Source organism: Dermacentor albipictus, chromosome 10, assembly GCF_038994185.2.
Source record: "Dermacentor albipictus isolate Rhodes 1998 colony chromosome 10, USDA_Dalb.pri_finalv2, whole genome shotgun sequence".
In the NCBI taxonomy this organism is placed as follows: domain Eukaryota; kingdom Metazoa; phylum Arthropoda; class Arachnida; order Ixodida; family Ixodidae; genus Dermacentor; species Dermacentor albipictus.
The window spans coordinates 54,071,010-54,087,624 of record NC_091830.1 but is presented as its reverse complement, the minus strand read 5'-3'; the positions used below and the strand labels follow the sequence as shown (position 1 = coordinate 54,087,624).

Sequence of the window (16,615 nt, the reverse complement as noted above, 5' to 3'; positions counted from 1 at the left end):
GCGGCCGACGCGAGCCACAAGATAAGCCTGGTAGGAGAAGCAACTTGTCGCTACTTGGCAAAAGCCGATCTAGAGACTTCGGGTTAAGCCTTTGTGTCATAGTGGCCAGGAGCAATCGCGGAAAGCGGAAGATTCCAGAAGTTTCCTCGGTACCGACTTTTTTTTCGCACCGGCAGTCACCTTTTCTTGTCTCTCTCTACCCTCATCTTCGCCTTTCTCTTACACTTTTAATCTTTCCTGTCCTCTCATTTTTTCCGTTCACTTCGACTTTTCCTCACGGCAAGGGTTAACCTTGTGTGGCTGTCCTACCTTGGGTATATCATATTGGGTTATAGTAACGGCATACTGCTGGCGCTGTGCAGAAGCGTGTTTACATATTGTGCCACGTCCCCTTTTTGGGCTCCGTGGTGGGTGGCAGACGCCATTGCCGAACAAATCACTTATTTCTATGCGATCCTCGAGCCCGTTTTCACCTGATCGTGCCTCGAAAAGGGTACGCACCGACGCAACCTTGCTGTTCTTGCCCAAAAACAAGGAAACATTCCTGAAATTCCACGTCCTTCACTGTGAACAACCATCCACAAAAGCTAATGCAATTTCACCATTCCTTGAGAGCAAGTGCCTAAAAGAGACCCGTTGGAGGTGGTTATAAAGTAACAAAGATGGCAAGTGGGAACTTTCTTCTCGAACTAAAAGACAAAGAACATTACAACAGACTCGCACACTTCGTAGCCTTTGATAATATTCCTGTTTCTGTGAGCGCACATCGAACTGTGAACACAGTCCAAGGCGTAGTATCAGATGAAGATTTAATGGCATTGAATGAAGAAGAACTCTTGGATGGATGGAAGGGCCAAGGCGTAATCCATGCGCAGCGCATCACAATTAGACGGAATGACAACGAAATCCCAATGAAGCATTTATTACTCACTTTCAGTTCAACTACTTTGCCCGAGTCTCTTGAAACCGGCTATGTAAAACTTCATGTTTGACCCTACATTCCTAACCCGCGGCGTTGCTTCAGGTGTCAGAGATTTGCTCACGCATCCGAGAGCTGCCGAGGGCAGCTTATGTGCGCAAAGTGTGGCACAACCGGTCACTCTGCTGACGACTGCAATAATGAGGTGCATTGTGCGAAGTGCGATGGCAGCCACCCTGCATACTCCAGAGCTTGTCGAGCCTGGAAGAAAGAAAAGGAAATAATTACTGCAAAATTTAAGGAGAATGTAACGTTCCGTGAAGCCCGCAAGGGATATCCACGCTATTCACAATGAAAACATCTTTCGCTGAATTGGTGCAATGGGGGATGGCACCCCAATGGCCTCTGACGGCAGCCCGGACAACGCCTAGCGTGCCGAGGCTATCGCCACCCGCCCCTACCATGGGAGCAGCCAGCGCTGCCCTGCCATCTCTCAAACCGTCCAGACCAGCGGCCTCTTCAAGCTCCGGCAGCAGCCAATGCACCGCAGAGTCCACAGGGGTCTTGTCGACCTCCGGCCCGGTGGGGACGAAGACTTCATCGCTTGAGATTATTTCTACGCGACGCACACATCGCTCTCTGGAGCGGGTGTCCAGTACCTCGCGAGAGGCTATGGACACCAGTCCAAGCCAAACAGCGCAGGTAGCGTCGAAGGAGCGGCGAAGTTCTCTTGACCGCTCCAAAAAAAGACAAAACGCCAATTACAGGGCCTAACGACGGCTCTGTAAAGTAATGTCACTTTTGAGACACAGCACAATTTTTTTCAACATGGATGACGTCATACAGTGGCATGTTAAAGGACTATTAACAAACCTAGATGACGTCCAAGAAATTATCTGTAAATTTAAACCTAAAGTGCTGTGCGGGCAAGAAACCCATCTAACTTACAAGTACACCAACTTCCTCCTACAATACATGACTTTCCGGAAAGACCGCGAGGAGGCTGTCGCATCATCTCGCGGTGTAGCTATCATTGCTGATAGAAGTGTAGCGTGTCAGCATTTGAAGCTCGAAACGGCTCTTGAGGCCGTGGCTGTTTGAGCTGTACTTTTAAATAAACTCATTACCGTCTGCTCTTTGTACATACCACCACATTATGAGCTTCACAGACGCGACTTAGAATCATTAATAGATTAGCTCCCAGAGCCCTATCTGATTCTCGGTGAGCTTAATGCACACAGTATTTTGTGGGGTGGTTCACACTGTCATGCGCGAGGTCGCGTCATTGAACAGGTGCTTTTTTTCTCTAGAACATGTCTCTTGAATACGAAGGAGCCCACATATTTTAACCTGGCCAACAAGTCACTCTGCCTATCTTAGGATTTTATCACCGATGCTTTTAGCCTATTTTAAATGGAAGGTGCTTAAGAACCCGTATGGAAGTGGCCACTTCCCAATAATCCTAACTATGCCATAACAAGATAAACTTCCCCCGCAGGTTCCTCGGTGGAAGGTTGACTCAGCCGATTGGGAACGGTACCGAACTCTTACTTACATGACGTGGACTGAGATGTCTGGTATAACCATAGATGACACTGTTGCATAATTTACAGCTTTTATACGTGATGCCGCCAGGAAATGTATTACTCAAGCCAGTGGCATGGGTTACAAATGGCGTGTTCTGTGGTGGAACGATGCATATAGGCAAGCACGGAGGATCCAGAACAAAGCATGGGCGATGCTTCGCAATTCTCCAACAGCAGAAAACCTGGAAAACTTTAAACATGTCAAATCCCAGGAAGGAGAACGCGCTGAAAGCAACACGAGAGAGTTGGACGAAGCTTATATCGAGCATAAACTCCTACACAGATGAGAAAAAAGTATGGAATAGAGTAAACAAAACTAATTGGCAGCATACGTATTCGCTGCCTTTAGTAAATAGCCACGGAGAAAGCCTGGAAGATCAAGCCAACTTTATTGGTGCACATTTTGAACACATATCCAGCTCCTCACACTACTCCGAAACATCCTAAAGTACAAAACACGAATAGAGAAGCAAAAGTTAGAACAAAGATGTGGAAAAAGTGCGGCGTATAACGAACCATTCTGCATAGCAGAACTGCAGGTGGCACTGAACTGTTGTAATACATCCGCCCCAGGTTCAGACCGCATAATATATCAGATGTTAAAACAACTACCATCCGAAACACAGAAAACCGTCCTTTCGCTATACAATGTTATATGGTTTTCCGGCGAGATCCCCCCTGTTTGGAAGTAGGCTATTGTATTTCCAATTCTGAATCACGGAAAGTATGCTTCCTCTGTAACAAGTTACAGACCTATAGCACTAACACTATAGCACTATAGCACAAACTAACTGTCGCCTACTACACTTCCTCGAGTCAAACAAATTTATCGACCCATACCAGTGCGCGTTTCGGAAGGGTTGATCTACCAGTGACCATCTTATGCGTACCGAGGCACGTATCCGTGAAGCTTTTGTCCATAAGCGGTTTTTCTTATCAGTATTCCTTGATATGGAGAAACCCTATGACACTACGTGGCAGTTAGGGATATTGAGAGACCTCTCACAGTTAAGTATACACGGTAATATGTTTAATCTTATTAAATGTTATCTCTCTAATCGCACATTCTGTGTCCGAGTGGGCAATGTTATGTCACGGAAATTGTACAGGAAACTGGAGTGCCGCAGGGTGGGGTGCTTAGCTGCACGCTCTTTATAGTAAAAATGAATTCTCTTCCTCTACACATACCGCATAGCATCTTCTATTCAACATATGTGGACGATGTGCAGATAGGATTTCAATCAAGTTCTCTTGGAGTCTGTGAGCGACAGGTCCAGATTGGTCTTAACAAGGTCTCCAAATGGGCTGATGCGAACGGGTTCAGAGTGAACCCACAAAAAAGCACCTGTATAATTTTCTTAGAAAAAGAGGCCTGCACCCTGATTCTGAAATTGTATTGCATGGTGAGCGTCTGCCTGTAAACAGGGAACATAAATTTTAGGCATAATTTTAGACCCGAAATTAATCTTTGTACAGCACATAAGGTATATTAAAACAAATATATGAAAACAATGAATATCTTAAAGGTACCCCCAAGCGCGACCTGGGGCAGTGATAGAAAATGTTTCATGAACTTGTATATCCTATCCAATCCAACGCCACTTTATTGCAGTTTAAACATTCATCCGCTTCCCCAGCTCTTTCAGTTGAAGTTAACAATCGTGATCTATAATTTCTTTGGTAATATTGCGCATATAGATGGCTTTATTATTGAAACATTTGCAAATACTAACACTACCAGGTTCTCTGTACTCGACAATGCTCTATTACTTAAAATGCGCACAAACTATGGTAAGTTCACTACCACATTTGTGGGAATAAACTGTGGAATTCTATTCCGCATACCATTAAATCATCCCCCTACATAGCATATATTCAAGAACCAAGGTTTTTTTTATCACCTGTCATGGCGCTCTTTGGCCAAACCTGGCCCTTGCGCCACAAAACACCACACATCATCATCATCAAGGGCTCTCTTGAAACTCTGGTTTCAGTGTTGTTTTATTGCATAAAATTTTAACCAAAGCCCATTGCCATAGCCCACATCACTGCCTAGTCACCGTCATTATTTTAGCAACTATATATTCCACGCCACTTACAGCTACAGGTTAGGCCCTCTTACAGCTATGTGACATCTACCATGAGGAATTCATTGTGCACGCCATTCGTAATACATCGTCAACATTACCACTTGTTATGGCGCTCTTTGGCCAAACATGGCCCTTGCGCCATAAAACACCATCATCATCATCATCATCTCTTCGTCCTAACAACTCACTTTTGTGATTGTAATAATAATTCACTTGGGTATTATAGTATATGTTATATTACTCTAATTTTCATTCTATTGTAAATTTGCATTAGTTGTTCACTACAAAAGATTTCTTCGCAAATTTTGTCTGACTAAACAGCTTTATATTTTTGTTTTTTCACACTGTACCTTATTTTTATCAAATTGTCTGTAAGGTCACCGTAACCAATGCTTGATCATACTGTATCTCGTTTTTTTTTTTGTTCATGTATGGGAGTCCCCCTTACAGTTTCTAACTTTGGGACTACCTGTGTAGTCCTTATTCTGTATACAATTCTTTGTAAAACTGACATCGTTGGTGAGTAAACTTGAACTTGAACTTGAAAAACGACTCATACGCACACGACTAGACTTTGGAGCCATAGTTTACCAGTCGGCTACTCCAACTGCTCTAAAGATGCTAGACCCTGTCCACCACTTAGGAATTCGCCTGTCCACAGGTGCCTTTAGAACAAGCCCACTGGAAAGCCTGTACGTTGAATTGGATGAATGGTCACTTCAACTGCAGAAAACAAATTCGTCTTTCATGTATTTTCTTAGAGTCAACGGAAACAATCAGCACCCCGCGTATTACACCACAAATGATTTGTCCAATTGTCAACTTTTTTGCAAACGGCCCACAGTGGCACAGCCTTTCTCACTGCGTGTTAGAGACATAGCTGGAGAAACAAGGGTTCCACTGCTTGAATACCACCTCTTGCCCCCTGCTATACGGCCCCCGCCATAGCAGTGGCAGCCAATAGACTCTGATACATGTTTCGTAGCTGTTACAGAGCGCACGCCTGTCGCGCATATACGAATGTCCTTCCTCTAACTACAGCACAAATATTCCTCTCCTGAATTCTTTACAGACGCATCGAAGTGTAATTCTGGCGTATCCTACGCAGCGGTCCGTGCATCCTTTTCGTATGCCGGTGTTCTGCACCCTAACACAAGTATTTTCACAGCAGAGGCCTACGCGACCTTGGCCGTCGTTAAACACTATAAAGAATTTAATATCCCAAAGGCAGTTGTATACACAGACTCTTTGACCGTCGCAAATGCTTTGAAAACTCTCAAGAAATAATAAAACCCCGTAATTCTACCTCCTTACTCAGCATCACTAAATACCTATGCGTCCAAGCAGCATATCGTGGTTGCCGATCTCTCAGTTGCCGAGGCACTGAGAGATAGACGGAAACGTGTTGGCTGACCAGCTAGCCACATCCTTCCACGCGAACGCTTCCAACACTTCCACGACTGTCCCTGTAATGGACCTCAAGCCCTCAATAAGAAAAAAGCTAAGGGCTTTCTGGCAGCGTTTGTGGGATAAAGAAACAGGAAATAAACTACATGTTATCAAGCCGTATATTGGCAACTGGCTGCCGGTATCAAAGAACCGCCATACAGCAGTAACACTTTGCAGACTCAGGATAAGACACACATACAGCACACACGCATACTTCTTGTACGGTGGCGATCCACCCACATGTGATAAATATGGTGAGCCACTTACCGTGCTTCACATCCTGCAGCAATGCACTGAATTAGACGCTAATAGGAAAAAGCATTTTCCATTACCACACCGGCAACTAATTCAACTTCATCCTCTAATGATCAAAGGTATAGAATCTCTCTTTAAATATCAATCCTTGTTGGAATTTTTAAAAGATGTACATAGTTTTCATGTCATAGCACCAGGAAATCCGTAGCATGGACTCTTAACTGAGGTTTCTGCTGCGGTAGCTGCATTAAAAGAAAGCACCTGCCTCCCAGCCTGTGGGCTCGAAGGCCTCCCGGAGGCATATGTGCTATTTCCATATTCTTGCATTTTAGCTCCATGATCACTTATCACGCGTACTATATCCATAGGCCACTACATGTATCACTATCATAATTTTTTACAATATATCATTTTACGCTTCTATGATACTCATTGATTTTAGGCCACTTTACAGCCATGTTACATCCCAACATCGCAACTCATAAATCACCGCTTAACACAACATTATCAGTCATGGCGCTCTTTGGTCATACCTGGCCCTTGCGCCACTAAAAACGCACATTCAATCATTTATTCTTTTTTTCGCAGATGAGTGGGGAAAATTTTTCAATAAGCAACTTGCACTCGCATCTTTGAAGCTCCCAGGCTCGTTCGACGGTATCTGGAAAGTGCAGACGTGGCCATGGCTCGTGCTTCTTCCCTTGTGAGAAGAGTCGGCATGACAGTGGGAGGGAAAAACCTTCTTGTACGAAACGGTTCAGTTGCGCAGACTATTTGCGTAGAGAGAAGTCAATTTCTACTGAATGAGACGCATGCCGGCGCGCTTGAGAATGCGGAGGAGGACAGTGAGGCGCCACAGATGAACCACTTACACCTAGAGCCGCCACCAGTGGTAATCAACACTTAAAAAAGAGTTCGGTAAAGGAATTGCTTAAAGTATCAGCGGTCAGAAGGGCTTCAGGCGCAGCAACAAAATGACAATGGTGCCGTGCACTACACTTCTTGAAAAGAGGGGGGCTCGGGGGATATATATCTGCACTACAGCAGATCACCTGTAACAACAGAGAGTGACAGGAGCATTCTGAGATGGCGAAGACCAGATATCTTTTTTTTTCGCATTCGAAAACATAACCAAGTGGTGTCACCTGGTGGGAGAATCAGAACTTCCCACTAGACGGCAACCAGGATACTTTTGCCATAAACCACAGCGTTCGCACATTTGGTACCATATGATCGTTAATAATATAGCCACTGCCGGAACAAATGGAACCAAGATGAGCAGCCCCCGCCTGAAGGCTGCGCCTCATAAACCTCGCGAGAAACCATAGTGTCGCCCTTACACAAGTGCATACGGTACAATTTTTGAGTGTAGCACTTTTCTTTAGAGCACACATGGTGGAACACTCACCGGAAACACACGTGTTCAATGATCTGAGAGCTGCGTTGTCGAACGGAAATATGTGCGCGCAGCTTTGTGTACTTCCGTTTCAAATTGGGGGGACGCTTCTTGCTCGCAAAAATGATCGCGCTTATCGATTTCCGCAATGGGAACATTTATCCTGGAAACGACATCCTTTAAAAATTAATGCCTTGTAATTTCCTTTCAAGCATAGCATTTGTACCCAGGAAATAATATTTGAGCGAGCATCCGAGGTTGTTGTCATTCAGCGCAATCATGAAACAGAAAAAAAAGGTTCGCATGTTTTGGGTAGTTGCGTTTGCTCATCGAATATGCTGAATATTGTCGCGTAGTAGTGACGGTAACGAACACGCTAGCAAAACTGCGAATGACGAAACTGAGGTTTATCGGGTGAACTTGTGCCCTCAAATATAGGCTACGCTTTTCGAACGACCATAGCGGCGAACACAGTCGGCGATGGGCGAAAATCTGATCTGCGCCGCAAGGGCGTCGGCTTTTACGCGTGATTCACAGAAGGTTCCAGAATAACCGATGGTGTCCGCGTGTCTTCCAGAAAGTTCTGCACAACTCGCGCCGTGCGTGCAATCAATCAGGTTACACAAGATTCAGTGACCAAAGACAGCAGAAGAACCCTCCACAACGGTTCAGAAACTTCCAGTACTTGCAGGCGGGTCTTGCGCTGAGCGATAATGTTTAACATTTCTCAGCCAGTGAAAAGCTGCCACCGGTGAAGGATAAACAAGTGCACGCGTCAATATAACAAGAAATTGTTCGATTGTTTCAAGACTTATAGGAGATTGCACTGGTAGGTGGAAATACACAATTCCTGTATTTATGGAGAAAAACATCAGTTTCGCGATTAGGGCGAAGCAATGAATGCGATAGCAACGTGTTGAATTATATGCGAAGTGCAACACTCGTAGCAGTAGTGGCAGTAGCTGCCTTATCAAGAACGAGCAGTTGGGCTAGCAGCCCTATGTTTGAATACCATCATCGGACAATTTAATTTATATTTATTAATTAAAGCCAACTTCTTTCTTAATCACTTTAGCATTAGTTTTCCATGTCGGATATGTTTCAAACCTCTTGCCTAGGCGGATCCTGGAGGTAGTACAAAGACGCGCCAATAAAGTTGCATCGATGTCTGTTTGAACTCTGTGATTGTTTGACACGTTTAATATATAAGTGTGAAAATATTTAAATGAAAAGCAAGCGATGGTGGCGTTTTGTTTCCTGATATTTATTTGTTGGCTGCCATTCTGAAAATTCTGAGGAATAACATTTTCGAGAATGCAAGGCCTGCTATGGGCAACTTTAGCGATAAAATGGTCTGAAAATATAACCCGCATATGTCGCATATCATATAGCAAAGCATGGCGTTTTACATACATATACATAAATATGTACGCAACGTCACGGCAAGACCACCGGCGACAGCGAGACAGCATTTCTCTTGGGCTGTCCATACATGCTATCGCAATAAAGCTTCCTGTTTCTAAAGTGCTTTTGCGAGTCCATTCTGAGTAGTTTCTTGTTGGAGTATTCTATTAGATTGAGTCTAGCAGTGCACAAGGCAATCCCTCGCGCAGTATTTTGGCGAAATTGAAAATAATGTTGGAATAGTGATTACCTTAGGGTGCACTTGACTTTCCCGAGCTTCCACATCCTTTAAAATATTCATTATTACTATTAAAGTTGTTCTGTTGGTTGTGGAGGTGCCATGCCTAACCTTGGCTTTTCTTTTTCAGAGTTTTTACTCTCCTTTTGGGGCGGATGGTTGCGACCTGATAATGTACATATTGCAAAACCTCCGGCAAGGCAATTTATGATTATTTTGCTGCCTTAAGCATGTCACAGAAAAAGATGTAAGGAGGCAGGCGAACGTGCTGAGTACCTGGCGAAATGTTCGATTGGCAACAACAACAAAAGCTTAACAACTGAGCCGCCACAGCAACAGGTTCATATAATCGTGGTGTAATCGTTACACCACATAATCGTGGTGTAAAGTGGTGTAGCCTACACACTTTATTATTGCGAAAAGGGAGAATATTGTACGCGAACGCCCCCATTTACGCTCTGGCAGGCGCAGTGTATGGAACGCACCGGAGATCTAGTGTTATCGGCTTTATCCTAATCTCAGATCCTCAGGCCCCTTTTGGCCGGCTTGAGTTTTCTCCTTGCGGGCTAAATTATCTCATGAAAACACGTGTCAGCGTTGCGGTGAAGCTCAAGCCAGCCTTTATGGAAGCGTACAAACGTAGGGGAAAACATTTTGCACTTACGGCAGCTTCCTTTTGATAAACGTTTCCACGAAGATCGAATATAATAGCATGGATCGTTCATTGTAATACATGACGTTGTTACTTGCTTGTTTGTTAAAAAAAACTGCGAATTTGTCTTTGCCTCAACTCCTCGCACTTGGTAACTGTAATGGCACTTCCGCCACTTTTCAAACGGCAGAACGTGCCCTTCGAAATTCGCCTCTTGTAATTTCTCGGCCGTGCAAGTGAGAGGCGCAGACGAACACGATTTCGCAGTTCTGTCTTGTCCAACTAAGCAAGTAACCACGCCAAGGGTTGCATCGCACAATCGCACCCGAAAAAGAATTTCATTCTTCCGCAAAATTCCACCATGAGCTGCGCTGCCGTAAACGCAAAATCCTTTATTTTTCTTACAATGTTTAAACAAAAAAAGCATGGCTCTGTAAAACGCTTGTCGGCAGTGCTCCCATGGTGACAAACAAGGCAAAACAGTGTTGAATTTCACAAACATTTTTCGTGCTGTTTCGTACATTAGTACATAAGGGGTAAATTCAGGCAGCTTACCACTTTCCAACTTTGCTTTGTGGCACATGCTGACATAAAGCAACGAGAAAATGAGTGGTGTCACTTGCGCCCGTCACAACGTCCGTGCAGGCACATCGGTAGCCGTAGCTGTTGTTAGCATAGAACATATCCCCAGGTGGTGGGCAGCGCAACCCGAACGAAGGACAAAAGGAAGTCACACGACACGAGTGCACACTAACAACTGGTTTATTTTTTCAAAGGAATGTGATCAAACAAATGCAAATGTGATCATCGTATTATCACATTCACTGCATGATCGATCACTTGTTTGAAAAAAATAAACCAGTTGTTAGTCTGCTCTAGTATAGTGCACTTCCTTTTGTCCTTCGTCCAGGTTGTGCAACCCACCTCTAGGGATGTGTTGAGTCATCAAGTCACCCAGCTTGCTGTGTTAATTCTGTTAGCGAACTTCGATTCTCCTCCTTGAGCTGACTATTCAGAGAGGCGGGCAATAATTGCACGAGAAATCTAACCATATAATAAACTAGTGTAAAACTTGCCTAGTAATTACACTCATAATTGATTGCTTTACGGCTCAATACTGCACTTTACTAATTTTAGCCGACGAAATTGCAACGTGTGTACATTTGGAATGAATTTCCAGAATTACACAAGTTGGGAGATATGCGTCGTCAAACGCGCCGTAGAAACGCACTGTTGCGCCACTCTCTTTTGTAATCAAACGATATTTACATACATGTTTTTCAACTAAAAGGTGTCTTTCTCCCTACCTCAATTTTAAGCATTGAAGCTCAAAAGTTACTATAGCATTCATGTGTTTAGTCCCACACATTGGAAAATATCTCGAAACTGGTGTCATCCTGAAGGTTCATCTCCACTGAATACATCGTACAAACTCATCCGCTACAATTTCTAAATTGTAATATGTGCCGTGAAGTAATTAATTCGGACATTATTTAGAAATTGTGTTTAAAATTTGAACAAAGTGTGTGTTGATTTGTGTTGATTTCTCATGCTATTATTGTCCGCTTCTTCAAATCAAATCAAATCAAATCTTTATTCAGCATTCTTCCACGTATGAAAAAAAGAATGCTAGGACAAGAGCAAAAAAGCTGCTACAAGCAGCTTGACGAGGCCCTTGCCCCTGTTTGACTGGCAGCGAGAAGGTTTTACATTCATTGTAAATACATATTGTTTACATATATGTGTTGCATCTCACAGAAAAAAAAACAAGACAAATGTATTCGCGTACAATAGAGTCCCACGTACAGGCCAACATGTCTGAAAAGATATAAAGGAAATGGAAGGAAAAAAAAACGCATTTCTGGTCCAATTTAGACCATTTTCACTCATGTTGTACAGACAATAAAGGATCATACAAAGGTAATACGAAAACAAGTGACAGAAAACAATATAACAGAAAACGTTTACATTACATTTTTCCCTTAGCCTTTTTTCCCTTTCTTTCTTTCTTTTTTTTTTAAAGTTGAAGACCGTCGTTCGCCATTAAAAATTCTTTCCATTGTTTTCTAGTGATGGTCCTCGGGTCTATATGCCTCCTTTCAAGGCTATTTAGCAGGAATGGTACACGATATTGTAACCTGTTAAAACCATTATTGGTTCGGGAAAATGGCAAATCCCATATTTCTGTTTGCCTTACGCTGTACGGCAGCTGCAATGATTTTTTGAGGCAGCTCATTCGAAGAAAATGCTCATTTGTGCGTCTTAAGCTGCTCTGGTATTTTAAGAACAGGTTAAATATGTATGCATGCTTGACAGGAAGGACATTAAGTGACTGAAACAAATCCCGCGTATGGGAATCGTATGGGGCATTTGCGATATGGCGAATAACTTTTTTCTGTATGACAAGTAATTTGTGAATGTTTGTTTGAGATGTTGTCCCCCAAACAAGGTTACAGTAGTTTATATGCGGGAGGAATAAGGCATTATATAGAAGAAACTTGAGTTTCGGTGGAATCACCTGTCGCAATCTGCAAATCATTCCACATGCCCTCGCCAAATTTTTAGCTACAAGGTCAACATGAGCGTCCCAAGTTAAATTTTCGTGAAAAATGACTCCTAGTGTTTTAACCTGTTTTTCAAGCTCGATTTTAGAATTGTCAAAATAGATATCCAAGCAACGATTTATTTGCTTTTGCACCGGCGCAAATAAAATACATTTGGTTTTCGCTGCGTTTATTTTTAAGGAATTCACTCGAATTCACTCGAATGACTCAGCTCAAGCACAAGAATTATGCTATCGACCACAGGCGATAAAAAAAAATTCCTGAATAATTAAAAGTGATGACCCCGTGTAACCAAAGTTTTCATTTGCTAGGGATGGTAATACAACTGCATAAGACGCGGTACAACCGTTAGCCTCGGTCGCAACGTGCGAGGTCGATTCACATAAACAAGATATCGCTGCAGTTAATTACCTTTCTTTTATTTTATTCCTACTTTCTCTTCCAGTTGTAATTACTAACGTATATTATGCGCATGATATCATACAACAAGGGTCATTGGACTGGCGCAAGAGGCGTGAAGGCGGCGGTGCGATGACAGTTGGAAGGCTAACCCGAAAGGAACATGATAAGACGACCATGACGGCATAAGACCTCGGGAATATACCTAGTGACGCAAGCTCCTAGGAAACTTGGTCTAGATGCTGGGCGAATGCACAGATTGATGAATGCATCAGCTCAGAATGCGAAAAGTAGGTAAAGGATGCTATTAGAATTAGAAATCAAGGAGAAGACCATGGTATCTTGGCAGTTGAAGGGTTTAAGGTTTATATTTTATTATTCGAGTCAGCTGTTTTGACGTTCCTGCGCCTAGATAGACGGCACCAAGCCGGGAAGTGTTTGATTTCCACGTTGCAGACGGCCCTAAATCAATGTCGTTCATGACGCGCTAGTCCTGTGGAATACTATATAAACCTGAATCTTCACTGCATCATTAATGCGTTAAGAATAATCAAAGGTTGATTTCCTGGCGTCTCTGCCGCGGTTGCGTGGATAAACGGCGCTTGCGCAGTTATCAGACCGAATTTCCAATAACAGTAAGGTACCACCCATGACGCGAAGCTAAAATTCTCTAGCGTCTTGAAATTTGAACTTGCCCCAGGCTGAATTTTGAACTCTGGAACGATGCATCTTTTACTGTTACAATTTCCTACCTTTTTTTCAGCGCGTCATGTCCGTGTGCATGTTGCCAATGAAGCCGTTTGTGGGTCACGCAAATGTGGGCGCAAAAACCACGGAGAGTCGAAATGAGTCGAAGGATTGAGTGTTTCGGGTCGCGCAACGAAGGTTGCTCTAGTTCGCGCAGCCAAGTCGTGGAACAGCTCGTGACGTCATCCGCCAGTGTAAAAGTAGTTCACGACTCACGCTTTCCGCTGGGCTATTCCTAGGATAGCGGATATTTCTGGACGAATGTGGCCCTTGCAAAGGGACGGTCATTGCAGCTGCCTCTACAAATCTATACGTGTTGACGGCTTCATTGCTTCTGACTCCTGGCAGAGTGGTGTAATTCGGTTTGTCATCGCTGGAGCTAAGCTACGTCTCGGGCTCGTAGTCACAAATCTTTTTCGGCAAGGGACGCTCATCTTTTCAGTAACGGGAAAATGACGTTGACAGTGTTTACGCAGTTTCATGACAAAGCGTCATTGGAATCTATCCCTCGGCTCCACCTACGCTGTTCTAAATAGTCTGGTTTGATTGTGACCTGCCGGGCAGACGGTAGTTATAGCCGCTTCTAGTATGCATGGTAAAAGAGTAATGTTTCACGACGCAAAAACTGCACGAGAACTCTTAGCTGATGGGTATTTCTAAACTACACATACTTTTTTATAAGGTAGGGTGTTGTATTCAACGGCTTCCTTGTTATTTTTCAGGCGTATTTATCTTTACACGTTCCCCTCTCCTAGTGACTAATTTGGACTGAGGGTTGTACGAGATCGTTGTAGTCATAACTCCTCATTGTATCGCCATGAGGCCCGACTCTACAACGCAAGCTCGTCGTTTGTTTCGTACCCACTTCCCCTGATTAATTCATTAAACTGGGATGTATTGACTGTCGTAAATTAGTTACATTTCGAAATCATAATTCTTGAGCAATCGGTCATGCATGAATGGATGTGCTTCACAGGATATGTACCGATTCATGTCGAATTATCCTTGAAGTCTATGGGCCAATGTGACACAAAGTGCCATGGATTGTCTGAGCATATATTTTTTCGCCTTTCTTTCCTTGACAGATATCAACCATTACTTTCGTACCGGTTACCCTGATGGGTTAATGGTTCACGCGCTACAACAACCTGATTTGCTTAATGTTGCGGTCTGGCACATTATAGCGCGACGCTATTCAAATACGTTTACATCATTCTTCCTTCGTTAGACCACCGAGACTGCTAAGACGTTTTCGGGACCACACCTGCTTTGCCTATCTCTCACGAGACGTCATGAAAAGCGTAGTAACTCTCCGTATTGAGACGACGTGTACACACTCATCATGCTTCATCAGGTCGAAGGTAAGAAAATAAACATTTCATTTTTATTGTACGCCTTCGTGACTTAGCTTTCCTGTATAGCTGCAAATGTTTGCGGACCACGCCTAGTTAACCTGCTTCTCACCCAACGGTCCAAAACCGCGGAAACTCACCACATGAATGTGGCATGCATGCACTGAAAGTTCATTAACACGCCAAACAAAAGTGCACATAATTTTTAACACCCGGAGACTGCCCTGTTCCAGAATAAATAGAAGTTGGCTTTCGATTGATCGCTCCGACACTGGCTACTCGTAGCTACTGGCAAGAAATAGTTTATTTCAGCGTAATAAAACATTTGGGAGGCAAAATATAGCTATCGAGACAGTTTGACGTGTATGCAACGTCACATTACCAGGTATTCTTCGCTGACGACTCGTTTTTGCTGTATTTAAAACGCCGCATTGCACACCACCGCAATCGTCGACGAGATGACGCAAGCTGTGTGGTGGGAAGCTAAGTTATTGGAAAGGCCGTTACCCCTCTGTTCACCCCGTTGTCCACTTTCACTGCGCTAACTCGCCTCCAACGAAACCCACTCCTCTTCAGTGCATTCCTCGCCTCTCATCAGCCAATTAGATGATGAGATCGTGTCACTGTAGGCAATTCTATTCGCTTTGCAACGAAACAAAAGTCGCCTTCTATAAACCAAAAGAGCGCTTGATCACCTGTCTCGGCTCAGCGCATCCCGCTGCATGAAGGTCATTTTCAAGGGAGAATCCCTTCACTCACAAGTCAAGGGGGGACACTTTAGACACCCCGTGCGACCGTTTATCCGAAGGCCACTTTAATGCCGCAGTTGCATGAGGCTCGGACCCATCAGCGCAGTGTGCAAGAACACGAGAATTTGCTCGCACTGCGCAGAGCCACATGCTGGAGACTCTTGTGTAGCCACGGTTCTCAAATGCCCCAATTGATTTGGGTCCACTGATGCTACCTCAAAGGACTGCCCCCAAATGAAAAATGAGAGGGAGATGATGCAGCAGATAACGAGAGACTGTTCGTCACTTCGGGAAGCCTTTGCAGCCCTTAGAAAGTGACGCTGCCTACGGTATCTGGCTTCGAAGAACGCAGATGCCTCCATGAAGAGCGCACCACATCCAACAGTTCCAACTCCTTTGCCCCCTAGGCCCGGCGGAGTCGAGTCTAACCCTGACAGCGAATTGGGGCCGGACAACACCAATGCGGAATTTTGACCCACACTATCAAAGCTACACCCTCCACCACAGCTGCAGACACAGCTGAAGCAACAGTCGGCCTACAGCCGATGGCACAGCTGAAGCTACAATTGAAACGGCAGCCACAGCCGGAGCCACAACGGATGGCATAACCGATGCCACAGCCATAGACATAGTCACATCAATGGATACAACTCACTACGGTAGAGTCCACAGCGCCAATGACCATGGACCTTTTGGTCGTCACACATGTTACCAACGCAAGTCACCAGCTATGAAACTTGATCATGGTGTCACAGCACTTCACTACACACAGGGATCACTTCCTACCTCTTCTTGATATTCCTCCTTTCCCTTAT

At 44.1% G+C, this 16,615-nt stretch overlaps 1 protein-coding gene across 3 annotated transcripts in view; it reads right to left on the bottom strand.

Moving 5' to 3' along the window:
* Positions 1-937: 937 nt before the first annotated feature.
* LOC135907626 (uncharacterized) overlaps positions 938-16,615 on the bottom strand; it is a 92,248-nt gene continuing 76,570 nt past the window's right edge. Inside the window, exons 4-6 of one of the 3 annotated variants that reach the window (XM_070526710.1) lie at positions 10,545-10,573; positions 6,312-6,349; positions 938-1,180 (exon numbers count right to left, since the gene is read on the bottom strand). In XM_070526710.1, the coding sequence (XP_070382811.1) occupies positions 1,069-1,180; positions 6,312-6,349; positions 10,545-10,573 (179 nt within the window). In that variant the 3' untranslated portion in view covers positions 938-1,068. The remainder of the gene's footprint in view (positions 1,181-6,311; positions 6,350-10,544; positions 10,574-16,615) is intronic. The other 2 variants (XM_070526709.1, XR_010566076.2) reach the window with 2 other exon arrangements.